Source organism: Sturnira hondurensis, unplaced genomic scaffold (genome assembly GCF_014824575.4).
Source record: "Sturnira hondurensis isolate 20B ecotype Veracruz unplaced genomic scaffold, ASM1482457v3 Scaffold0007217, whole genome shotgun sequence".
Classification (NCBI taxonomy): domain Eukaryota; kingdom Metazoa; phylum Chordata; class Mammalia; order Chiroptera; family Phyllostomidae; genus Sturnira; species Sturnira hondurensis.
The window spans coordinates 1,257,371-1,282,780 of NW_028079848.1; the positions used below are offsets into that span (position 1 = coordinate 1,257,371).

The 25,410-nt window shown below is 49.9% G+C and overlaps 1 protein-coding gene across 5 annotated transcripts; it reads left to right on the forward strand.

Moving 5' to 3' along the window:
* DPH5 (diphthamide biosynthesis 5) lies at positions 1-23,829 on the forward strand. 5 transcript variants are annotated; one of them, XM_037051313.1, is made up of 9 exons: positions 1-147; positions 375-532; positions 5,479-5,603; positions 9,082-9,190; positions 14,427-14,547; positions 19,628-19,667; positions 21,291-21,394; positions 23,041-23,271; positions 23,354-23,829. In XM_037051313.1, exons 2-9 carry the CDS (start codon positions 398-400, stop codon positions 23,479-23,481), a joined length of 993 nt encoding a protein of 330 aa, XP_036907208.1. In that variant the 5' UTR covers positions 1-147; positions 375-397; the 3' UTR covers positions 23,482-23,829. The 5 variants fall into 5 exon arrangements, with proteins under 5 accessions (XP_036907208.1, XP_036907207.1, XP_036907209.1 ...); XM_037051312.1 differs by having other exon boundaries at positions 3-165; XM_037051314.1 differs by having other exon boundaries at positions 3-165; positions 23,044-23,271.
* Positions 23,830-25,410: the final 1,581 nt, after the last annotated feature.

A 25,410-nucleotide genomic window follows, 5' to 3' on the forward strand; every position in this document is an offset into this window, starting at 1 on the left:
AAAGTGCCGCAAAGGCGTCGGCGCTTTGCGGCACCGCCGGGGAAGCGGCCGCGTGGGTCCTTTCTAGGCTCGGATCCGCTCCTTTGGAAGAGCGGCACTTTGCAATTTGGGGAGTACGAGGCCCCGACGCCGATCCTCTCCCCCTGGGTGACTGTGGGCTGCTAGGTTTGTATAACAAGAGAAAACGGGACAGCGCTGCTTAAGGGCATTTATTCCGATTTTTATGTAGGAGGGTGGAAGTAAGATTCTCCAGTCTTACTCCTTGGGACCTGCGGTTCCTCCTGCTGCTATTTGGTTTTCATCTTCGTGTTCATCCCCAGATTTCCGGTGCCCTCGGGGTAGCTGACACGTGATCTTGTTCATTTTTCTTGCAGCTTCCCTCCCCGTGGACTTTGAAATGCTTTACCTGATTGGCTTGGGTCTGGGCGATGCCAAAGACATCACAGTCAAGGGCCTGGAGGTTGTGAGACGCTGCAGCCGAGTGTACCTGGAAGCCTACACCTCTGTCCTGACTGTGGGGAAGGAAGCCCTGGTAGGTGCCTGGGGGTCTGCAGCCTCCCGGGAGAGAGCTGCCCCGCAGTCGATTTTCCTTACACTAAGCGGAACTGAATTGACAGGTCTGCTTTTCTGTAAAACGCGTCCCCTGCTTCTTAAGCATTTGGGGAGAACGAGAATGGAAATCTTGCACCAGCTAAGTGACCTAGGAAATGATATCGTCCCTTGTCTTATGTGGCAGCTTTCTCCAGGAACTAAGAAAGGGAAGTTATTTGACACTCCTGGGGATAGTTATCAAAATCCCCGATTTCATGACATAGCCGAGAAATCCTTTCTGAGTTGAGTGCTAATGAGGGGTTGACACAGCCTTAATGAGTTGGTTATATATTCAGAAGCCAAGCTGAGAGCTTCCGCCTTTGAAGTATTTCCATGGGGAATGGTAATGCCTCTCTGCCTGACTCCAGAGGGGACTTGCTTTTAAACAGACATCTTTCGGTGAGGCTGATACCCAAACTGTGCATACTGAGTGATCCTGGGAGGTGGCAACCATAGCATTTGTGGGTGTGTCATACATCAGAGTTGGCTGTCATTAAAGGCTCCTTCAATTTTGGAGGAGGGGTTAAGTTCAGGTTCATAATCAAATACCAAGCACAATGTAAATTAAGATCAATGAGCAAGTTATAGGAGGAAGGAGGGGATTTGGGGACTGCCTGGTCTCTGAAGGCTTCCAAACAAAACAGTGACCCAGTGAACTCCAAGTCCTCTGTCCTCTCAGATTCATAGCCAAACGGGCAGAAAAGTTCATGAAACTGGAGCCAACAAATCCAGAAAAAAGTTTTCGCTTTGGTATATACAACCGGACTTCTTTAGGCAATTTCTGTGGATAAAGCATGAGCTTACAGGCCTTCAGTGTCACATGCCCACGCGCATTATACAGAGATGGAAACTGTGGTCTTTGTTCGCACGTGGTTCACGATGTGTCTGCATTATACCCAGGAAACCGTAAATAGTGGGAGATGTAAGTAATAATTCCCAGTGGCAATGGAAGGGGGAAACTATAAAATTATATTGCTGGAAAAAATTTACATGATCTTATTTAAGTCCACATTTTTGCTCTCCTCTACTGAATAATAGAGGCTGCCTCACATTCAATAATTAACTAGTTACTAATCACAGTTGGAATACATGTAAGAGACAAGATCGCTCCATGCCGTGATGATGGTCAGGGAACACTATGGAATAGACAGCATTTGAGCTGTGTTTTAAAATAATGCATCCTAGCAGTTTTGTTTTGCTTTATTCATAGCATGGTCCAAATAGAAGGTGGTCACATTTATACAGCTCTGCAGGGTAAATGGCTAAAGGGGACCAACGTTGGGGTCCCCAACTGTCTGCAGAAAGCAGGGATCACTATGCTGTACCAGGCCATGCGCCCTTGTGACACGTGTGATGTTTTGCGGTCAATTAAGGTTCTGTGACTCAGGCAGTCACTTAGCTTCTCTGTGCTCTTCTTATCTGTAAAAGGGATAAATATTGAGCCTGTTTCATATTGTGGTAAAGATGAAATGAACTCCTGCACTACATAAGTTCCTAGAACAGTGCCCAACCACAGAGCAAGGCCAGTGAGTTATCGAAAGGGTTGTTATTGTAGATAAGATCTGACAAGGGGAAGAAGAAGACCGTTCCTTGCTGAAGGAGAAAGAATTGTGAGCAAGAACGTGGAGGAGAAGAGCCTGAATTCGCTCTACTCGTTCTTGAGCGTGACTGAAATCACTTCTATTTTCTCCGGGTGGGTCTGTTCCCTTTCTTTTCTTCCTACCCTCCTGCTCTTGGAGGCCGGCCCACTATTTCCTGGTCCTGTCGATTGGCTGTGGATTGGTGTTGGAGGGACAGAGAAGCGGAGGGTAAGGGACTTCGCATTGAGAAAACTGAGGCCGTCAGCTGTGACCTTGTTAACGTTTCCCCATTTGTCCTTACCCGAAATCTGAACCTGCCCTCCCTCCAGCCTTAGAAAATGACCTGTCCCGTGAGGTTCTCTTCCCGTTCAAGATGGACTCCATCTAGATGTGTGTTTTGCCAACTTCTTTCTCCCTCTTTTTCTGGAAACTTACCTCCCATCAATTATTCGTTCTTTCTTATGTTCAATCTGCATGAACATCCTTCTACCCTGGGCCTGAACCATATTCCTACATCGATCCTTCCGAAAACTCTCTTTTAAGCTTCTTTTCCAACAGTTATTATCTTTTTTCCAGTGCTTTTTGAAAAAGCAGGTACTTTTACGGCTCCCATTTCTACTCCTGTCTCAGCCCTGCAGGCTGACTTCCATTGTTCTGAAACGTTTCTGTTTGCCGACCAACTATTCCGAAGCCGAGGACTCCGGAGACAGCTCTGAATTCTCATCTGCTTCATCTCTTTTGTTGGACGGAGTTGACCGCTCCTGGAACCTGGCATTCAAGACACGCCTTCCTCTTGGTTTTACTTCTAATTCTCAGTTTTTCTCAGTTCTCTGTGTAAGCTCCTGATTTGTCTATGTCATCTTTAAATGTTAGAGGGGATTTTTGGTTTGGTTTTTTTTTTTTTTTTTTTTTTTAGGTTTTTGTGTTCTGATTTGTTTCTATATACTACTTTGAGTCTCGACTCTTCTGCTTTTTGACTAGGTAATAATACGTGAAATGATTAAAATTCAAAGGACAGTAAAGGTCTATACATCCAAAGATTTCTATCCCAGAACCCCTTCCTGGAAGGAGTCATTACTAATTTCTTGTGTATCTTTCCAGAAATACCCAAAAGTAATTTTAACATATAGTTTTGACCCTGTCCCCTCCTATACCAAACTTGCCAACTTAAAGCCAAGAGTGAATTTTGAGTTTCATCTTCCTTTTCATGAATGGAGACGACTAGGGCTGGGGTTTTACCGCAGTCGGCTACCCGGGCATTGGGTCGGGGACAACGTGAGTTTAAAGTCCTGACTGCTGTTCCCCACCATCAAGCACAGGGTCTGCACAGAGGCTGCGCATGAGAAACATTTGTCTGATTGCCGGGGGGAGGGTGTAGGGGGCACAAATGGTAATGGACAGGAACTCTGGGTGGTGAACACACCACAACAGTGTGCAAATGAAGCGTTGTACAATTGTGCGCCTGAAAACTATCATTTTATTTACCAGTGTCACCCATCCAATTCAATAAAAAGAACTATCGTTCAAGTGAATAAACAAATAAGTGGGTAAATTAAAAATAATATAATACCAGTCTCTTTACTGTTTTTGCTATCTCTTCTCTCTTTTTTTTTTTTTTAAGATTTTGATTTTGGTTTTAGAGACGGAGAAAGGGGGAGAGAAACATCAATGTGTGGCTGCCTCTCACACGCCCTCCACCAGGGACCTGGCCCACAGCCCAGGCATGTGCCCTAGACCTGGAATCAAGCCGGCAACCCCTTGGTTTGCAGGCCGGCACTCAATCCACGGAGCCACACCAACCCAAACTATCTCTTCTCTTTCTTAGATATTTTTTCAAGAGGACCAGCCATGTGATCATGTTGAGGTGTTTATGTTTCTCTTTAAAGGAGATTTAGAAAATGTTTTATTGTCTCAACTAGATAAGGCAATATTTCTTAAGTTAGGATAAATGGTAAATATGGAGTGATGTGTGAAGAAGTCTTGGAGAGGGGGGCTTTCTGTTCTTAAGTCATTTATGAAATATGATAGGATTGCTGCTAGCATTAAGCTAGTAGTGGGTAGCTTTTTGATCTTTAAAAGTGGAAAAAAAACATCGTTTCCTTCATTTCTCAGTAATATTTGTGTTCTCTTGAATGTGAATATAAATGTTGTACAACTATTAAGTTGACTGGGGTTGTAAAATTAAAGGTATATAAGAATTGGTGATTAAGAAACTGTATGGTAAAGATGAAAGTAAAGAGATCATTTTTCATCCGTAAAAATAACCTATCATGGGGAACTTTTGGAACATTATCTCTAAGAATCACAGAGAAAAGGGAAGGATCTTTTTCCTTCAAGAAACAGATTCTAGTTAAGCCTTGGGAAAGAACTGTCAGTCACACTTGGAACCATAGCCTTTGTCTTCGCATGCTCATGCATTTGCTCACTTAGTCACTTGCTGTACAGACCCTCGAGTACCCGGCATCCTCCGACACAGCCGTCCTCCTCGGTGGGTAGGAAATAGTATTATCGAGCTGTGCATCCACTTGGACTATATTTGAATTGCATATTACACCACAGGAAATCAGTCGTAAGATTCTACTACCCCGGGTAGTAGCGGTAACCACCATGGCGCACCCGCCAGCCCCCAGGCCCTCTCCTCACCTGGGCGCTCCCTCCAGGGCTGGCTGCAGGGCATGGGTTCCCAGGGCACTTTGCGAGCAGGCTTCCCGTATGTCAGAGCTCTCTCTCCACCTCCACTCTTCCTTTCTTAGCAGGAACTAGGAAACACAGTTTTAAATGAGTCCTTCCTGCAATTACACAGGAATGCTTGCTGCTGCTATAACCAACTTACATCTCCATCTTGATTTTCTCTCCTTTCTCATCGATGGTGCCTTTTATTTTAGCCAAGGCCCCGTGGAAAATTGAATACAGCCCAAACTGCCATGCACATTTATGATTATTGTTATTTATTTACCCTGTATTACTGTGTATGCATACATATGTACATGTTCTGTATTCATCCTGCCGTGTTCTGCCTGATCGGTTGGACCCACATTTAGAGGTAAAATTAAAATGCAAAAAGCCTCAGATGTTAAGAAATGGACCTCCTCTTGGGATATTAAGATCGCTCCAAAGACCGAGGTCAATGACAACATCTTGTAGACTGGTGAGTTCTAGGCAGTGGTCTCTGTTTGGGGGTTGCCAAGATTACACCAGCCCCAGAGATTGCTCTGTGTGTGTGTGTGTGCGCGCGCGCGCATGAATGCGCACACGTGTGTGGCCGTGGTCACCTGCTCTCATTCGGATATCGGCATTGCTTCTGCAGGAAGAGTTCTACGGGAGAGAATTGATTCTTGCTGACAGAGAAGACGTGGAACAAGAAGCAGATCGCATTTTAAAGGATGCTGACAGCACTGATGTTGCATTCCTCGTGGTTGGGGACCCCTTTGGGTAAGTCAGAGCAGATATTTGAGTTTTCGTTGTATTTACCTTTGTTTTTTTTTAATCGGTAAGAATCATTCTGCTGCACTTAAAACCTTTTACTCACCAGGTTTTGATGAAGGACTCGGTTTACATAGGCTCTGCCTAAAGCGTTGTAGCTCCATTATCTTTGATATTGATGTAGAAAAGCTGCTTGACAAGAAGGTGACCGTTCTCACCTCTGGATGTGTTGCTCTGTTGTTGATCGAGCATCTTTTAGAAAATCACTTCCAGCCTCAAACCCCTGAGTGGTGGGTCGCTGTTAAATAGGTGTGTGACCGGATCGAGCGCCACACCTGCCCTGTGTCTGGCAGGTAAACTGCAAGCGCCTTCCACTTCCTTGGTCTAGGCATCCTTTCTCAATCATCTAATATTTAGCACAATTGCCACCACTTTCCTTGCCTTGAATTTGTCATCTGTCCAGCCTCAGATTTCAATTTCTCATATACATGGGGAGCACTGCCCCTCCCGGTCACTGAGAAGATGGGCCTCCGCTGGTCTGGTCAGGCGTCACCCATCTCCGATGTCAAGCCAGATGGGAGAGTTCTTTGTCTCCAGCCCATGACCCGAGATGTACGTCACAGATTTAAGGGACGTACTGACAGTTGAATCCCTGTGAGCCCACCCCCAAGGATGTTTTCAGAAGAATGGAGCTGTGTGTACACGTGTCTGTCAGAAGGAATGTGATTTATGTCGATGTGATGTGCCAGGGGCTGTGTATCGTCATTACGTTACACTTCCAATTGAGAAGCACTGCCGGTGACTTGTTTAACCAAGGTTTTCGTGTCTTCTCACCGCTCTGCGTTCTCACCACCACTCCTCACCCAGCGCACACTCTCATTCTCATACACGAGTTTAAAGTGCTAGGGAGCCTGTGCGTGGTCCAGACCCTTCCTTCATTGCCTTTGCCGGGGTCAAGTTTGTATCTGTAAAACCACAATTTGAAGGGCTCAGAATGAGAACATTAGCTCTGTCGTTGGCTAGACATGAAGAATCCTGTCCAATCTGCCTGTCCACCTACGGAGTGCCTGCACTGAAGCCCACGGAAGGGAGAAGTCCATGTATCTGAGAAAATGAGGCCCAGAGAAAACCTTCGGTGGCTTTCCTGGCCTTAAGTCTTTTAACAGTCTGGCCGCTCTTCTCTGCGACCCGGCACAGCCCGACTGTAACGGCTGCGCCTTTCCCTGGGCGGGCGGGGGGGGGGGGGGGGGGGGGGGGGGCNGGGGGGCGGGGTGGGGGGGGTGTGGCAGTGCCCGTCCCCATGTGTCTGCTCTGCTGTCTCCTGGAAACCGACGTTCCTCCCTGTTCTCCCTTCCTCCCCTCCTGTATTCTCTTTCGTCCCAGTTTTATCAAGATAGAATCGACACACCGCACTGCGAGTGCGAGGTGTGCAGCTGTGACTTACGCACACTGAAATGCGCAAGGATCGGCTCCCTCTGAGGAGATGCGGTTGGACCGGGCGGCCCCTGTCCCTGCCCGGAAAACGCCTGCTTTGTCAGCCCGCCGATCTCTCCAGCACCGCGAAAGCTGCCACGCACGGATCAACGCATGTGGCTCTTTTCCTCTTCTCCCACCTTCTCATGCCCACGTTTTGGATGATTTTCTTAGGGTGGATGCTCCCAAACAGGTTTATAATACCAACTGAAAAAATTCAGAAGTTTTGAACATGGCCATTTCAAGCACATACTGTCAAATTACTTTTCCGAGGGATGGTACCAGTTCACGGTGCTTGCGTAGTTCACGGGAACGTCCGCTGCCCTGTGTCGTTGCAGATAGTGGGTTTCCCGTCATCAGCCCACCTCCGCCACGTGTGGCCGTGCGGTATCTGCAAACGAAGGGTACTCTGAAATAAAGTTCAAAGGAACACACCAGGTCTTACACGTTCCAATTGGCCACCGTGACGTTCTTCATTTTACCGTTACCACCAATCAAAACGTTTTCAATTCTCCTCCTGAAATTGTTTCATAGCAATTTCCAAGCAACAAGCAAAGTGAGACAAGTTTATCACTGTTTCTGGGCGTGTAGCTCTATCCACAATTGGATGTGTGTCAGTGTGACCGTGATGGAGCCGCGCTCCTGGAAACCGTCACCTTTGGCTTTGCGCGCAGACGCACCCTCTCGTCCAGTTTCGTAAACGCAGCGTTTTCCCGGCCCCGGGATGGGAAGGAGTGCGCCGTGTGATGGATTCAGCCTGTGTTTCAACCCAGCTTTTTCCTTTTCGTGACGGCAATGTAATCTAGGTAATTGTGATAAAATACCAGTTTTGTCTCCAATTTTTATAGCAGAGATCTGAGGGGCTTATGTAATCACATGTCAGTTTCACCAAGTCAGATCACTCCGCCAGCTCATTAAATCTTCCCAGTACACCACCCGCATCTGGTCATTTTAAGCGAACTTGTGATACAGAGAGAGACAGCTTTAAACCGGGCTCTTTCCACTCATCCACTGAAATAACCCACCAAGTACGTAAGCCTGTTTTCCTTCATCTTAGTGTTAAGTAGTGAGGTTCTGTTGGTGGGGATATTACAAACGCTTCTTACAACTGGCATCCATAATATTTTTTAAAAGCTCACTCTGAATCACACGAATGGTTTTCATACCAGTTTTTGTCGTACGTGTATGATTAGAGACAGGCTTCCCCGGTGGGCATTTGTTCATCTGTCCGTGACGGCCCCCCGGGGTGCCAGCCCTTGATCCGCCTGCTTGGCATGCATGCTCAGGCCTTCTCACACCTGCCAACGCCGCTCTCCCAGCGGGGCCTGGAGTTCTCGCCGGGGGAGGGGCCTCTTTCCTAACGCAGCTCTAAATGGATGTGGCGCTGCGTTTCACAGTCTCCGCGTTTATTCTGACAAGCATTCTCTGCCCACCGCGGTCTAATTATCATCATTAGATTTAGCTCAGCCCTGGCCTGTGTGGCTCAGAGGATTGAGCGCCGGCCTGTGAACCGAAAGGTGGCTGGTTCCATTCCCAGTGGGGGCACAAGAGGCAGCATGTGCACACGCAGGAAGACAGTTGTGAGTGACACACCTGCGACACAGGTGTGAAACCCAACCAGGAGCCTATAGGCTAGAACTCTAATTACAGACAAAGACTGGCAGGCTGTGAAGACATCCAGCGTGTTGTGCACATTCGGTTTCAAATACAAAAACAAAACCTTCCAAATAGGGCAGAAGTCAAGAAGCAGGTCTAGCTGCACCATAATTTGGGCCATGGGGCCAAAACGTTTTTGAAGTGCTGCTCCTGAGTTCTGGGGCCAAGCCCACGCCCCACAGGTGTTGGTGCAGAAGCCCTCGGGGTGTTCAGGGTGCAGGACTGTGCTGCCGGAAAGCCCAGAAACAAAGGGAAGCAGTGCCCTTGACTCTCCCATTGACGAGAGTGGGAGGGTCATTTCAAGAAATGAAAGTCAGTGTTGGTGACCTTAATCCAGCCCAACCTTTTCTCACGCCAGGGCCACCACACACAGCGATCTGGTCCTGAGGGCCATGAAGCTGGGGATCCCTTACCGAGTCATCCACAACGCTTCCATAATGAACGCCGTGGGCTGCTGCGGCTTACAGGTAAGGCTGCCAAGAAAGTGGATTTTTTTGTGGTACTTACCGGAAATGTTCTACCTTTTTACGGACTGCAAGGAGATTTTATTCTAGTTAATGAACTGTAAGACACTATTATTTTATACTGCCTTTGTGTGCACTAAATTTGTTTAATAGTAAAATTTTTATGCTAAGTTTCTGTAACTTAGATTTTCCCTTCCTCATTGGAATACACCATTGAAATTGACTAGAGAGACATTTCAATCTTATATTAATTTGTGCATATGTGGAAAGGAAATGTAAGCTAGTTAGGTTGGGTAACTATTATTACACCTTTTTACATTCCCCGGGTGACTTTCTGTGCATTGCTGAGGCCCTGCTTCTCCACACGGCGTCATTTTCTGTGCCATCAGGGCACTGTGATGCAGCATTTCTTAAAAGAATAAAAGAGCCAACGCCTAGTGGTAGTAGGCTTTTAAGTCAGCTTGGTAGTTACTGATGTGTGAAGTGAGTTATTTTCAACCCAGCGGTCCCGGTTCTGAGCGGTTCAAAGCGTACTCCATAACTATTGTGAGGATTTTCTTCTGAGATGTTGACATTCGTCAACAAGTTGACACACACATACCACAGCAAGTTTTGTATGTGTGTGTCTTGATATTCACGAATATGACTGTGACAATGACTCATGGCCAGCAGTGGTGTTAAGACTCCATCGGTTGTTAAGGCACATGCCTACTTCAGATACAGTAGTGGGGGGAGGGGGGTGTGCCTCCTAGTATCCATGAAATAAGGCATTCCCCAAAGTGCACTCCTGGAATGTGTGATGTAAAGGAGGGTCCCCAACAAGGAGATACATTGGCACATGGGACCCCAAGCTGCACCTGCGTCTTCGGGGGGGGCCGTATTTTCGGTAGCACTCAGGAAGAGTGGCCCGATTGATTCGGTCCATGCTGGCCGGCCATCTCAGCAGGGTTATCGCCTTTGGTTCTGAAGGACCAGAGGAAAAGTATAAATATTCACCTTTCGGTATTCGCCACTATCTCTTAGTTGCTGCATTTAAGTTGGCCAGAATTTGGCTCTTTTGTCCTCTATGAAAATGCATACTTACCAAACACCTTGCCAGTTCAAGTCTTTTTTTATACTTTAAAGCCCTTGCAACATTTCCGTGGTAGAGGAAGTTGAACGGAGGGAAGTCCCCGCAGTCACCGTCTTTCACTGTGCACGTGCCATTTAGCAGTGCATTTGGAACAGAATTTGGGCACTGAAATACAAACCCTCCCTGGCGGGAGCGGCTCCGACACCCTGCGGGTCTGGGAGATGGAGGCTGTTTTCCAACTCCAGGTGAAGGTTACCTGAGATACTCCAATTTTCAGCGAGTAGAGTTCAGGATTTTTTTCAAAATTAAAATATTAGAAACTTGTGTACTTTCATGTGTTGAAATTTCTAAGTAACAAATATTTCTAACACTTGTATTATTTGTATTATGAGGATTTTTCTAACAAAAGAAAAAGATATTTATTTGTCTAGGGCCAGGCAGGTTGGTTAGATTCAGACGTAAACTCTAGTGAGAAGCCAGGGGTTTTCTCAGTACACAGCAGACCGAAGTTGTCCTTTCCCGAGCTACTCAGGTCAAGCATTCATCAGCTTTACCGTTTACCTTTGTTTCTGCTCTACAAGAGCCATTATAAAAAAATAACTGTTTTCCTTGATAATAAATGATATATACACTTACAGAAAATTAAGAAAAAGCAATGAGTATAAAGAAGAAACTAAAAGTGTCAACAGTTCCCCCACCTGGAAGTGATCATGAGTTACCAGTGTGGTGTTTTCTTCTGATCTTTTTATTCAACACTTGCTTTGTGCATATTCTGAATCAGACAGTCCAAATCAAAAGAAGAAATTACAAATTCCGAAATGCTCGTTTGTGTGATATTTATCATTGATAGTTCATCGTTTCTGTGATCGGGTATGTTGACTCTCTTGTAAACGTGTGGTGACAGGTGGTTGGGACAGGACCATTCGGTGACAGCAGGGAGCAGTGATTTCTGCAGAAACCCCGCTGTTGCCCTGCCCAGCCGTGAGCGGGTGTCGGCGCCTTCCTGGTCTGCATGTACCCGTGCTTCTGTTGAAGGAGTGAGAAAACGGAGGGGCCCGCTGTGCTGGGCCTCAGAGGTCGGGGGTATGTGGTTGTCTGGCCATCCAAGGGCCTCACTCCCTCCGGTGCCCCTGGGTGCAGCAGCGTCACCCCCAGTCGTGCCATGTGGTGTTAAGTGTCAATAGCACTAAGGTGCTGGGCAGCGGGTCCCTTATCCATCCACACTGTGGTTGGGAATTACCAGTTTTCCTTACATGTAATTCCAGGCTTTCTGATTTTTTTTTGAGACAGTCTTCATTTAAAACATTCCGTCTTGTCCCCATAAGTGTATTCATGGCTGGCAGCCTGTGTTTCTGATGGTTGTTTCACGTGGCTAATTAGTGTGCCCACCAATAGCCTGGCCTGTTGGAGACGTGGCCCACCTGCGCAGAGAGTACGCGTGCTCTCCCTGCTGAGACCCCTGGCCCCCTCATCTCCCACTTGGTCCGTGGGCATCGTGCTCATCCTTCCTTCTGGCCTGTTTCAGTTCCTAGATGTATCTCCGTCATTGGGACTGACAAGTCCTATACTTACAAGCAAACATTTTAATGACAAATGTCTCTGTTACAACATCACCTTAAAAGTCAGAATTTGGCACTGGGCACTTTCATTCAAAGAAAGCAAATGTGTCCTTGTTTCGTGTTGTCTTGCACTTTTCCAGGCATGGTGGTACTAGCGGCCTGTGCTCACTGTCACAGACACCTTCGTGGGTGACAGGTACGCGGGCAGGGCTCCAGGTCCTCTGCGCCCGCCTCTCAAAGCCCCCAGCGGGGACCCCAGCGGGGTTCCTGCCTCGCAAGTGCCCTGCTCAGAGGTGTGGACCGAACTGAACTGAAATCTCGGCTTCCTTGTGGTAGCTTTGGTACAGCGCCATTCCTGTCCAAGCCCTGGCTCCCCCTTGGAAAAGAAATGTTGCTTTAAAAAAATACATCTTAACTGATTTGGGATGAATCCACATAACATAAACAGTAGCAGTGGTTACTAGCAACAAGCATCATTAAAGTGGCGTGAACAGGTGGAGGGACCTGCTGTGCACGCGTGGGCTGCAGAGGGGGCAGCCTTTCCCGTCTCCGATGTCCGTGACTCTTTGAAGGCCTGTGTGGACCAGTGCAAGCCGACGTCCTGAGGAAGGAGCTACCGAAACGGCGTGCACTCACGGACAGGGCCAGAGTGACCCGTCAGTGCCCAGGAAAAGGCCCCGGACTAACACGGATTGCTCAACAGAGACATCCGCTCGCGGTGCTGAGGCCATTGGAAGAGTGGATGGGATATCGCGGGCTGCATTAACGTTAAGGATGGGGACAAGCAGTAATGCAGAAAATAATATAGTGCGCGTAATCTGGCATTGATGATTTCTGTAATTCCAACAAAACATTTTAAAGAGAAGTAAAAACTTGTGTTAGTGGTTGACTTCGGGGTAAGGCTGTGAAATTTTGTCAGCGTGCAGTGCTTCTATTTTCTCTGCGCTTGCGTAAGTGACCTCGACGATTGCCATATGTCCCTCTGTGTCTGTAAACATTTCTCCTCGGACGATTGGCACGCCCAGTGGTCCTCGCTGTCGGCTCTCTGAAGCGTCACGGTGGTTTTGTCGTAGTCCAGGAGTCACATGGGCAGGATAAAGCCCAGCCTCGTACAAAGAACACCAAACTAGGCAGTGTGTATACAGGGCAGTGTAACCTTAGAACTCAGTTAATAAACTCTCTGCTCTTTTAGTTTCTTCAGAATTAATTTTGACCACATGCTAGAGCATGGGCGTATCAGAAAACTTTTTTCTTCCTTTCCATTTCCACTATAATTTTAATCACTATTTAAATAGTCATCTTCCATTCGTTCCCACTTTATAGGGGTTTTTGTCTGTTTTTTGGTAGATCTGACTGTGCCATTCTTCTCCTGCCACAGTCCCAGTGAGTGCCCATCCTGTACAGAACGTTCACTTGCCCGTGTGCGCCTTCACCGCATCGCACATGCCTCGGTCACTCACCCCGTCCCATCTTTCTGCGCGCTCTGCCGCAGTGGCGCGCACAGAATCGCTGCGTGACAAGTGCCCCGTCTCCGCTGAGTCGAATTGCTGGTTTGTTCAATTCCTTGTTCCCCCAAGTTGGGTCTTGTCTTTGGAATTACAGGCCTTTCATTTGACTCCTACGTGGATTCACTCACTTACGTATGTGTGAGAACGTACAGCTCGTCATCTTCCACCTACGTGGTCATTCAACTTTCTGCCCCTCGTACGAGGCCCGGCACACAACCTTTCTAGGGTCCGCGAAAAGCAGTGTTGCCTCAGGTGAGCAACATGCACAAGGGTTGAAATAACCAAGTCCAAGACCAGTGTCATTTGATCCTCCCAACCTGTGGGCCGGAAGGACAGTGTGCGGCCACTTCCTGGTTTAGAGACAGTGACTTGGAAAGAGCATGTCACACAGCCACCGAGGCGTGGGACCAGAATCCAGAGCCAGGCTTTCTCGGTGTAAACTTCGGGGCCAACTCATGGAAGTGAACTGCACAGCTGCTGGATGCAAATGGGAGCCCAGCGAGTTCTTGGTTCTGTGACGGTGGGTGGGGGGTGGCCCTTGGGGACCGGGGGAGGTTAGGCCCCCTCATCAACCTCCGCAGTGAGGGGCGGACAGAGGGTGAAAGTCCGGGGCTGTGGGAGTGGCTGCAGCAGTGTGTCCTGTGTGGCTCTCCCGGACGGACAGAGGATGAGCGCTTCCTCAGACCTCAGTCCCAGCTGCTTCTTTACCCCCGAGCTGGGGCCCACCAGCCACGTGCTCTCTGAGCCCGGCGGTCTCATCTGGTGAGTACGCGTCATGATGGTGACTGAGCTGCACTGGCTGCTCAGACCTCTTGCGTATGTTGTTCCCTACAAGGTTCCTTGGATCTCGGTACGTTTAGCAGCCTCACAGCTAAGCCACGAACTGGATCCCATGTCCCCGAACCGGACGCAGGGCATCTAGGGCATCAGGAGCACGCCAGCTGCCCTTGGCTGAGAGCTATGCCGCCACCTCTTTTTTGGGACAGATGTGATCCCTGACCCACCTCGCGTCTGCTGCTCTCTTTTCGTCTTGGTCGTCATTTATAAAACAGCGCTTAGTGAAGTGTCCCGTCATTAATGGACGGTTGTGCCTTTTCTAGCTGTACAGGTTTGGAGAGACGGTGTCCATCGTGTTTTGGACAGACACCTGGAGACCGGAGAGCTTCTTTGACAAAGTGAAGAAGAACAGGCAGAATGGCATGCACACACTGTGCCTACTGGGTAAGGGCGCCCCGTCCCTTAGTCACAGTGCGGGGTTGTTGGGCTGTTCCCACCTCGACCTACTGACCTGCGGGCAGCTAGCCAGTGGCAGCCCCGGCCCTGGCCATGGCCGGCGCTCTGGGCACGCCAGCGTTTGTGCATTCTCTCTCGGGAGATGTACATTTTCCACTCCAGTCACCACGGGCCGGTCCCCATGTTCCCCCCTTAGTGCCCCTGGGTCTTGTCAGTTCACCACAGGTCAGCAGGCCGGCCTGGGGCATCCGTCCCTACCGGGCTCTGGGCCGGGCCCTCCTCAGGGAGCCCTTGGCTGCAGTGCGGGGGCCGGCAGAGTCATGATGGCGGTCTGACGCGCCCTGGAGGCCCTCTTGCTGGCACCTGGTTTACAGGTGGAGTCAAGGCCCAGAAGTGGAAGCCATTGCCCCAATGTCGCCCAGCCTCCTGGTGGTGGCTCGAGAGAGCCAGGCAGCCTGTGTTCATAGCCCTCCCCGCTGCACCGTGCTGCCCAAACCCTGTGCCCTGCCTGGTGCGGAGAGAAAGCCGGGCCGCCACCCTTGGCAACGGCCGTGACAGTGACAGTGATGGCACAGGTACTGCTCTGAAGGACTCGGGCGGTGTGGCCCTGCAGACACACCGGGACTGTCCCGGGTGGGTCACAGTCCCTTCTGCGCCTGCTCTAACAGTACAGGTTGTCTGCATACCAGCTCTCGCCCATGACAGACAGGACAGAGGTTACTGGCACCTCTGATGGCTGCCCAGTGGTGCCTGTGTCCAGATCAGAGGGCGAGTCCCAGGACTCCTCCTCGCTAGCCAGACGGTGCGGGGCCCCTGACCTTTGCTTCATGTCCACGAGCCAGGAGTGACCGCCTGTCCCGTGGAGCTGTCCCGAGCAGCTCCGTCATCTGTGCTGTCGAAGGAGCAGGCAGTGTGTGGCTTTAAATTTCTGATCTCCGGTACCAACCTCGGCTTGCTCTGAGTGTCTGCCAATGCCCATTCTCGGTCCTGTGGTCGGTCCACACGCAGGGTCACACACTCACATGCTGGCACCTGCCCTGGGCTCACATGCGGAACTGCACTGCCTTAGTGACGCTGGAGCCACCGGACAGGCCTAGGTGACAGGCGGAGAAAGAACCACAATTCCGGCCTCTGCAGGGAGCACAGATCTCAGGAGAGGCTCCCATTTGCCAAAAACACCCCGGCTAGTTGTGTGACAGCTCATTCCCTGTCACTCCGTAACGTGTCATTTGTGCGCTGTCAGAACCGTCTCCTTCACTAGAAGAGCCTAGAGCGGGTCTCACCCACGGCAGGCGTTTCTCACGGGGCAGAAATGGGAAGTCGGTATCTCGGGCAGTTAGGAAGCCAGTGCCCAGGGATCAGGTCCGGCCGACGGCCGCTCTGTAGGTCAAGTGTGCACTTCGTCCCGCGTCACTGTGGCTGCTCTCGTGCCGCATGGCGGCCGTGCGACACAGCTGTCCCTCCGACCCGGGGCCCCGAGAACCTCAGAGGCTCGTTCTCGGGCCCTTTTCTGGAGAAGCCTGCTCTGAGTAGAACTTTGCCTAAACTCCTGAGATACACACTGTGTCCCTGGTGAGTCCCTTTCCCGGGACCTTGCTTTACGTCGTTTATTTTTGTGCTCTTACCACCCGTCTGAATGATTCTGTTAATTTGCTGGTTTTCTTCCCTGTTTGCTCTGTAATGTCTAGAGGTCTAGCACAACATAGAATAAATATGTATGGAAGTTAATTGGTTGAGGGTTTTTTTTTTTAGTTTATTTTCTCAGAGAGAAAGTCTTGAACTCTTACTAGTTTATTCAGTTCCAGCCAAAACACATTTCTTTTCCTCCAGTCATGTGGGCACCTAATAAATTCCACGTCAGAGTCAGCCCACGAATGCTTTTCTCGTTTTTTTCTTTTTTTTTCCCCATGCCTGTATCCCACACTCAACGGGTGTGCCACGGTTTCTTACTTTAGCTTATTGTCAGTGCGGTGTAGTGTTTCGGTTTTGTCCCCGTGTTTCGCATGTGGAAAGAGACCCGTCTTACCTTTTCGTAGTCGAATCTGTGGCCTCAGAGTGATTGAAAACGGGGACGCACGGGAGCTCGGATCCTGGGTGTGTCCTCCCCGCAGGCTTCGCAGCCGAACCTTGAGAGCGTTTAAAGCAGAGCGAGAGACCAGAGGCGTACAAGGCAGGCTACCCCGGACTTCTCCCGTAGCCACAAAAAACGGGGCAGGGCAGGTCAGCAGCCTCTCTCTTTCGGAGGCTCTGGAACCGCGGTTAGAAAATCAGATCCCAGGTGTCTATCGAGTGTGTGTTCGCACTCCGCCCCATGTGTGTCGGTTCTTTCGGAGCTCCTAGGATGTGTTGGGCGTGGGCCCCTCCCTCGGGGATTGGAAACCTGGCTGGAACCCCCTCTCTGTGTGCAGGAAAGGCCCAACGCCCCGTCAAGCTCTGTTGTGTGGGGAGGCAGGAAGGACAGGCCAGAATGCTGGCTTTCGAACCCCCTTTGTAAGAGCCGACACCTTTCTCGGCTTTCCTGGGAAAAGACAAAGTGAAACGATCTGTGTCTCCAGCTGCGTTAACAAAAGCAGGAACAAGGTGTGGAGTAGAAGACGCCCCCATGCCAGGTCCTCAAACCACAGTTCTTGTCATTCAGGCACCCGGAGTCCTGTCATTTAAGTTAGTGCCTGTTTGTCAACCCCCTGCCTATGGGCCAAACCCTGTAGGGCCAGGAGCGCACACCGGCAGGAGACCGCAGAGCACTTAACACTGGGCTGGAAAGCGAGACGAGTGTGTAGTTTAAAGTTGGAGAGGGGAAAATACAGCGCTGGTTGTATGGGTGTTTCCAAGGACAACAGAGGCCTCACGGAGGAGTTGGGGTTCCACGCTCCTTCCGGGTCGGGGTGGGCTGGCGGGTGGGCATGTGCACTCGGGAGGCCTTTGCGGAGTATCCAGCGGGGACTGTGCGTCACGCTGGCTCCCGGTTCTGAGATGAGCAGGAGAAACCTACCTGCTACCCGCAGCGGGAGAGGGGTGATTACAGGACGCGCCAAGGGAAAAAGATGCTGAGACTGGCCTGGGCTCTCTTTGATTACAAACACGCACCTGTAGAAGCCCCCCTGTCCTCCTCAGTTTTAAATACAGTGCTGTGGAGCAGTGTTTTTTTAATTGAGTTTATTGGGGTGTGACTGGTTGATAAAATTCTATGGGTTTCCGGTGCACAATTCTGTAACATGTCATGTGTACACTGTGTGTTCCCCACCCCAGGTCACGTCTCCTCCTGTCACTATTTACACCCCTTCACCCCCCTCTGCCTCTCCCGCCCACTTTCCTGCTGCTCATCGCCACGCTGTTGTCTGTGACGTGTTTTTTTCTTTTTGCTTAATCCCTCCACCTTTTCCCCGCAATCCCCATCCACTCCCCCCTGGCGGCTGCCAGTCCGTTCTCTGTACCTATGAGTCTCTTTCTATTTTGTTAGTTTATTTTGCCCATTAGGTTCCACATAGAAGTGAGATCACATGGTACTTGTCTTTCCCTGACTGGCTTATTTCACCTAGCATAATGCTCTCCAGGCCCATCCATGCTGTTGCAAAAGCTCAGATTTTCAGCCGGTGTGCCACAGGAATTTTTGGGACACGCAATACCTGACTGTCCTAAATATTATTTATTCAGGGATACTGACATCTTGTCCCTTCCACTGTCAGATAAAAGAAATGACAGCAGCCAGCACGACAACAGCCGTCCAGTGTGACTAAATCAAAATTACACCTATTTTTTGTCAGATCAGCGAAGTAGATGACATATTTTTGGATGTACTGCACAATTTTAGTCATTAGCTTATGTGTGCCATGAGATGAAAAAGGTTGAAAAACCGCTGCTGTAGAACGTATTATTTTAAAAGTTTTTTAAAAATGGAAACATTAAATAACAAACTTTACTGTTGCAAGTAACACTGTATAAGCTTCAGGCGAATGAAGTAATGACTATGTTGAATTTTGGAAAGCCCCTCAGCTGTCACTGAAAGAGATCTAAGCAGACATGTAGGACCGATGGCACTGGAGGCCAAGTTTTCAATGAGAGACACACACTTTCCCCTGTACGTCCAGGTGAGTGGAAATCGTAAACAATGCTATTCCAAACTAGAAAACGACTCTCACCACCGGTGCCAAGGACCACTTAGAAATACCCGCGCAGGGTGAATCTTTGCTGTGTTGTCTGTAGTTCCTTTCTCAGAAAAACTCGTGCCATCACCGAGGAGAGCGGTGGAAGCCTATCAGCAAGACCGCTCGTTGCCCTGCATTTATTTTTGCAAACGCAAACTCTGGCTGACCTGCTGGTTTCGAGTGTGTGGAGCAGGAAGCAGCTGTTGCCGCCGCGCACTGAGTTCCTCTGAGGATGTCGGGGGGGCTTCTGCCTTTTTTACCTTTTCACCAGCCGGCCAGGCCGAGTGCCTCCAGGGCAGAGGATCCAACGTTTGAGATGGTTGGCCCGCCGGGTGTCACGAGAGCAGATGCTGTGCAGGGTCCTGGCCCCGGGGCGTCTCCATGCCTGGCGCTCGTGGGGCGGTGGGGGCGGGGGGGGGGGCGGCGTCTGCTGAGGTCTGACTGTGTGATGTGAAAGTGTTTCTTCGTGAGTTACCAGGGGCAAGTCTTACCATTCACAGCAAACATCTTTTTTCTTAAGTAGTACGAGCTTCTTTCTATGTAGGTTACATGCATTGAGACTTACCTGCTGGTGCCTGAGACACAGTCAGGGATGGGAACCTAACGTGACTTGCCCCTGGGGTTAGCGCAGACGCCAGCCCCAGGGAGAAGGAACTCGAAGGTGCTGAACTGGCCGGGGCATATCCAACTCCTTCCCGTGCCTTCGCCTCCCAGAGGAAACCCGGTCCTGCTCTGCGGCCAACCTCATGCTTGTTTTCTTAGTTACCTGTACTCACCCTCAGGCTTCCATCCCATGTATTTCATTACAAAGTGTCAAGATACTTGCGAAGAACGTTTCCCCCAAACTTGGGTTTACGTAAGCAAAGGCTTTTGGAAACAGTGATTAATTACATTAAAAGAGAACTATTTTTCCCTCCCTACAGACATCAAAGTCAAGGAGCAGTCTTTGGAAAATCTCATCAAGTAAGTCTTACTCTGAGAACGCCTCCACCTATTTTAATTCCTTGAGCAATTCAATAAATTCTGCTTGAACGGCAGCAGTTCTAAAGATTGTTGAAAATCAGCTTTCATTACAGTTCAAAATTAAACACCTTCAACCTTGTGAAAAGATGGGAATGGGAAGAAGTGTGACAGAGCAGAAATGGTGGTGGCTTTTATGGGTGCGTCACTGAGCGCCGTGGGCGGCCGGGCAGGCGTCTGGTCGGTGCTCGTGGAGTGAGTGAACGAGCTGGAAGTCAGGAGACGTGGTCCGAGTCCCAGGTCTGCGTCCCGGGTCTGCCTCCGGTCACGGCTCTTGGGCGGGTTACCTCCGTCTGTGAGCCTTCTTTTTCTCACATGAGTAACGCCAGTAAGAATCCTTTTTGGCTTGGAGAGGCAGCATCCAAGTGACGGATGAGCACTTGAAATATGGCTAATGTCACTGAGGAACTGAATTTATCATTTCATTTTAATTAATTTAAAATTAGCCCTGGCTGGTGTGGCTCAGTGGATTGAGTGCCGGCCTGTGAACCAAAGGGTCACCAGTTTGATCTCCATTCGGGACACAGGCGTAGATTACAGGCCAGGTCCCCAGTAGGGGGCGCATGAGAGGCAACCACACAGGGATGTTTCTCTTTCTCCCTTCCCCTCTCTCTAAAAATAAAATAGATGAATGAATAAAATGAATGCCTTAGTTACTGGAAAACTTTTAAGTAGATTCAGAACGACTTCCATGTGTAAATCTACTTTTATAACCACGAATTTTATGAAATCTAAATACAGATCAGGTATTTCCAATGAATAGTTAACATTTGGATTAAGCTGTACTGTACACCTAAACCACGTAACATTTCATAGACTTGGTACGACAGCAACCTCTTTAATGACTTTCATAGGAGTGAGTGTTGAAGTATAATACTTTGGGTACGTTGGGTTAAATACTAAAATGTTGCCCTTTTTAAAACTTTTGTTAATGTGGCTTCTAGAAAATTTAAAAGTATGCCTGTAGCCTGCGTGATGTTTCTCTTGGACAGTCTGACGCGAGAATTGTTTTAAACGTCCGAAAATAGTCTGTATGACCCGTTTGATAGCCGCAGAAGCTCAGTTTTTATCGCAACCACTGGGCGAACGCTGGAGGCTTGTCAGTCCTACAGACATAAACGGATCTTCCTCCTAGATTTTCAGCGGTTTACCCTGTAGTTGACTTTCGAAGGGGAGGAAGTAAAGAGAGGAATTTGTGGTTTGAACGTAGCAATGAAAATGAATACTACAGAACCTGATTAAGCTAGGATGCAGAGCAGATGGCCACTCATTTGAAGCATTTTGGCCTAAGGGACTCCTCTGAGTTAAGGCAACTGTTACACTTTTGTTTCTGCCAACATTTTGTTGAGATCAGAGGCCAGGTGAAGTAAAACCATGAAAAAAGCTTAAGAGGCCAAGGAGAAACCACTGTCTGTGCTTCAGTGGGCACTTGAGGTGGGTGCCACAGGACAGCCTCAAAGAGAACCCGGGGGGGGGGGGCCTGCGTGTTCCTGGGGCAGCGCTGTGTCCAAATGCCTGATGCTATTTCATGCCTAAGACCAGTGGCACCTGGTGTTCCGCTTCTAGGGGAAGGAAGGTCTACGAACCTCCTCGCTACATGACCGTCAACCAAGCAGCCCGGCAGCTCCTGGAGGTTGTTGAAAACCAGAGAGCACGAGGAGAGGAACCAGGTACCCACGATGCCCCCCANAGCAGATGGCCACTCATTTGAAGCATTTTGGCCTAAGGGACTCCTCTGAGTTAAGGCAACTGTTACACTTTTGTTTCTGCCAACATTTTGTTGAGATCAGAGGGCAGTTGAAGTAAAACCATGAAAAAAGCTTAAGAGGCCAAGGAGAAACCGCTGTCTGTGCTTCAGTGGGCACTTGAGGTGGGTGCCGCAGGACAGCCTCAAAGAGAACCGGGGGGGGGGGGGCCTGCGTGTACCTGGGGCAGCGCTGTGTCCAAATGCCTGATGCTATTTCATGCCTAAGACCAGTGGCACCTGGTGTTCCGCTTCCAGGGGAAGGAAGGTCTACGAACCTCCTCGCTACATGACCGTCAACCAAGCAGCCCGGCAGCTCCTGGAGGTTGTTGAAAACCAGAGAGCACGAGGAGAGGAACCAGGTACCCACGATGCCCCCCAGGGCTCTCTCGCTGATGCCCCGCCCCTGCCGCCACAGTGCCACGTGTGAATGCTGCGTGTATGACGTTATCTGTTTTCCAGCCTCACCTTAAATCTCGGAGGCCAAATGCTGTCCTGAAAGAGATATAATGGAGTTCTTTCTAGTACAGTCAGTTCGCTCCAGAACATGAGGGGTTTTCACCAATTAACTATACATCACATTTGAAGTATGTTACCATATAACTATTTTGATAAAGTACAGAACTCTACAGTGAGCTTTTCCTGCAAAAATGTATCTATTCTGCTTTTTCTCACTCTCCGCACTAAACCCTGGACTGGCTTTCTTTAGGATAGAGACGAGGGAATGTTTTTCTTCCTATTCCTAAAATCTAGACAGAGTGTGAAGTTTATAATAAAATGTTTATGGGCAGTGAATATTGACTAAGAGGTTTTTAAATGAACCGGTCATTATATTTTAAGGGGCTGACTGCCTGTGAGCACCTGCCCCCCCAGGATGTTGCAGAGCCCCTCATGGGCCTGCGTGCCCCCTGCCCAGCTCACAACATGACTACAGGAAGAAGGCACCCCAGAGCAAACAAGACTGGTGTTCACAAACCTTGGTTATTTTGAACGGGAAAGTATAAGTAACGTCGTAATGCCCGTGATTTCTTAATGGCTCTGTAGCCACTAAATACTGCCGCGTGTCTGTAATCCTAGCCCTTGTAACTCGCACTTAAACTTCAGAAGAATCTGAAGTTTGGCTCCCAGCTGATCAGGTGAAACTCAGATTCATGTATTTACCTGATACTTTGGTCGTTTTCCCAGCATAGCTCGGTCAGTGTGATCATATCCCAAGTAGCTTAGCAAACATGCAAGCGTGCAGTAACACCACTCAGTCAGAAACAGTTTAAAGGTGAACGCTACTCGGTGTTCAAGACCATGGACACTGGCCTTTGTTTATCGAGTCCTAAACACTTGAACTAAGGCCAGCCTTTGCATCCTGAGGGGGTAAAGAGTCAGTAAGTGCTACGTTATCTGTCGGGCAGTGCAAACATTTTAGAAATGCCTTAAATTAGATCGTTGGTCCTCAGAGCGTGGCCAAGGGGGTGTGAGGTATCTGGGGCTTCGTTGCCTCCTGGTACTAAATTGGCTTGGCTGTCGCACAGAGCGGTGCGTCTGTGGCCCTGAATGGCGGAATCTTTTTTCCTTAAGTAGCAGTCACCGAGGACACGCTGTGTGTGGGCCTGGCCCGGGTCGGCGCTGAGGACCAGCGAATCGCCGCCGGGACTCTGCAGCAGATGTGCACCGTGGACTTGGGCGGCCCGCTGCACTCCCTGGTCGTCACCGGAGGCAGCCTGCACCCGCTGGAGACGGAGATGCTGAGTCTGTTTCCTGTGCCAGAGGCCAACCCCGCGGCCCGGGGCAGCGACGGGCCCCGCAGGTAGACGCTCTGACCTGTGGGCGCATTTCTGCTCCGGTGCGCGCGCGTCCCAAAGGGCACAGGTCTTCCGTGTGCCTGGTAAGCACCGAACCGGTGCTGGAGAAGTCGAGGGAACAGCGCTCTGCCTCCTGTGGCCGGGAGCGGTCCCGCGGACGTCATCTAGGCGCAGCTATCGGCGACTTTTCTGGAGAGGTGCACATGGGACACTGTAGGTGGACACCCACCAACAGAGCCCTTGAAACGCAGCTTTTCATTGTGAAATCATCTGTACAAGGTGGACCTTCTCCTCACTTCGGAAGTCAGCTGTCCCGACTGTAGGCGAGCTGACTGGGGTGCACAGAGGTGGGTGGGGCATGTCCCCTCCCGAAAGCCGATCTGATCCCATGGGGCCCAGTGACTTCCTCTGAATCACCTGTCTTATTACCTGGCGCCCTAGTCACAAAGCTCGTATTATATGTTATGTAATGGCCGAATTACAAATGTGCAGTCAGCTATGTCTGATTGCTCTTCGGTTTTAAACAGCCACTTTCACACCCAAGCTGACAAATGGGCAACTTACTGACTACACATTAAAAATTTTTTGAATTTAAGTTTGAAGACAGTGGTTGATCAGGCCTCGTCACTCCACCTAACGCGGCGTTCCCCACGCAGGTGCCCGCAGTCACGCTCTTCTCACCAGGTGCACAGGGCACTCCACTCACTGTCTCGTGAGCCCGGAGCTCCGTGCTGTCCGGAGCTCGCAGCAGGAAAAGCTCTGACATGTTTGCGCGGCCGCTGCAACTCCGAGCATTTCTGTGTCGGTCCGCTGGTCTGCTCAGGAAGGTCATGGCAAGCTGGACAAACATCTCTCGTCTTCTGCGAGCACCCTTTAGCAAGACGTTATTTTGACTGACTTTATTTCATTTGAGATAAAAGATTTTAATATATAGACAACATTCCATTTTCAACCAATTGGACACAAAGGCGGGGAGAGCTGAGGACATTTAAGTTGCCAGTTCTGCCTTGTTTTTGTCCGAGGCCTTATACCAAACAGTGAAGAATTATAAAATGAGGGACCTCTGGTTTTGGTGCCGGCGGAATGGGTGTAATACACAACCCCCCCCAATCACAAACTCTGGATGGAACGTAGTCACTACCTGCCGCTAAACGGGAGAGACCACAAGCAGGCGGAGAGCTCTCTTACCTGGCCTTCCCGCCTCCGCTGCTCCCGGTCTGATGGGGGAGGGGTGGCTGGTGGTGTTTGAAGAGTGAGGGCTGATGGAGGGGCTGTGCATTGAAGGAGGAAACCCTCCAGGTGAGGGAGGAGCCTTACGGCCTGCACGTGACCTCTGAAATCTTGGGCTAACTCCTGGGCTGTGGGTGGGCCTGGGAGGGCGGGGGGAACCCAGGGAAAGCCACGGCCAGGAGAAAGGACAGCTGAGCAGAGCGTTGCTCACTGTGCAAAGAGACAAGTTTTGAGTTTGAATTCTGACAGGTGAGAAGGCTTGGTAAGCATTTTGGGCTTTCCATCCGATCCTCGGGACAGCCAGGTATTAGGAATGAGGGTTCTTCCCAGGAGTAGCAATCTGCGCTGAAACTACGGGCCAGACCTTTAACGTAAGGTAAAACCGAGGTGCTCAGCTGATAAGTTCACTGCCTGCTAGAGCTGAGCTCCCCCTGCCAGGGTGGGATGACCAAACGGGGGGCTCTGTACCATAGAGCAATCACTAGACTGCTACAGAAATAGGAGGTACTCGCAGAAGGAGACCCCGACACAGCCCAGGTGCGGGAATCCACACACGAGACACCAGAGCGGCCCTTAGACTTAGATTTGGAGTGAAGGAGCGAAGCTGGGCACCCCCCAGTAGAGAAATGGAAACCCACCCACCAACCCAAACCCAAATGGTGGGACTTAATAGCAGAGCGCAGGTGACGGGTGACTCGAAATGACCGAAGCTGAGGGACAAGGAAGGGTGGAGGGCAGGAGGACACGGCCTCGGTGCTGTGTGTGGGGCGATGTCCAGCAGCTTCACGTCCATGGGCAGCAGTTCCTGGAAATAACATCTGGTTGTAGCATAGATGAGAAAAATCACTGGCCCCAGCCGGGGCCCCTCTCTGTGTGGAGCTGGTGCGTCTCCCCATGTCTGTGTGGGTTTCCCCCG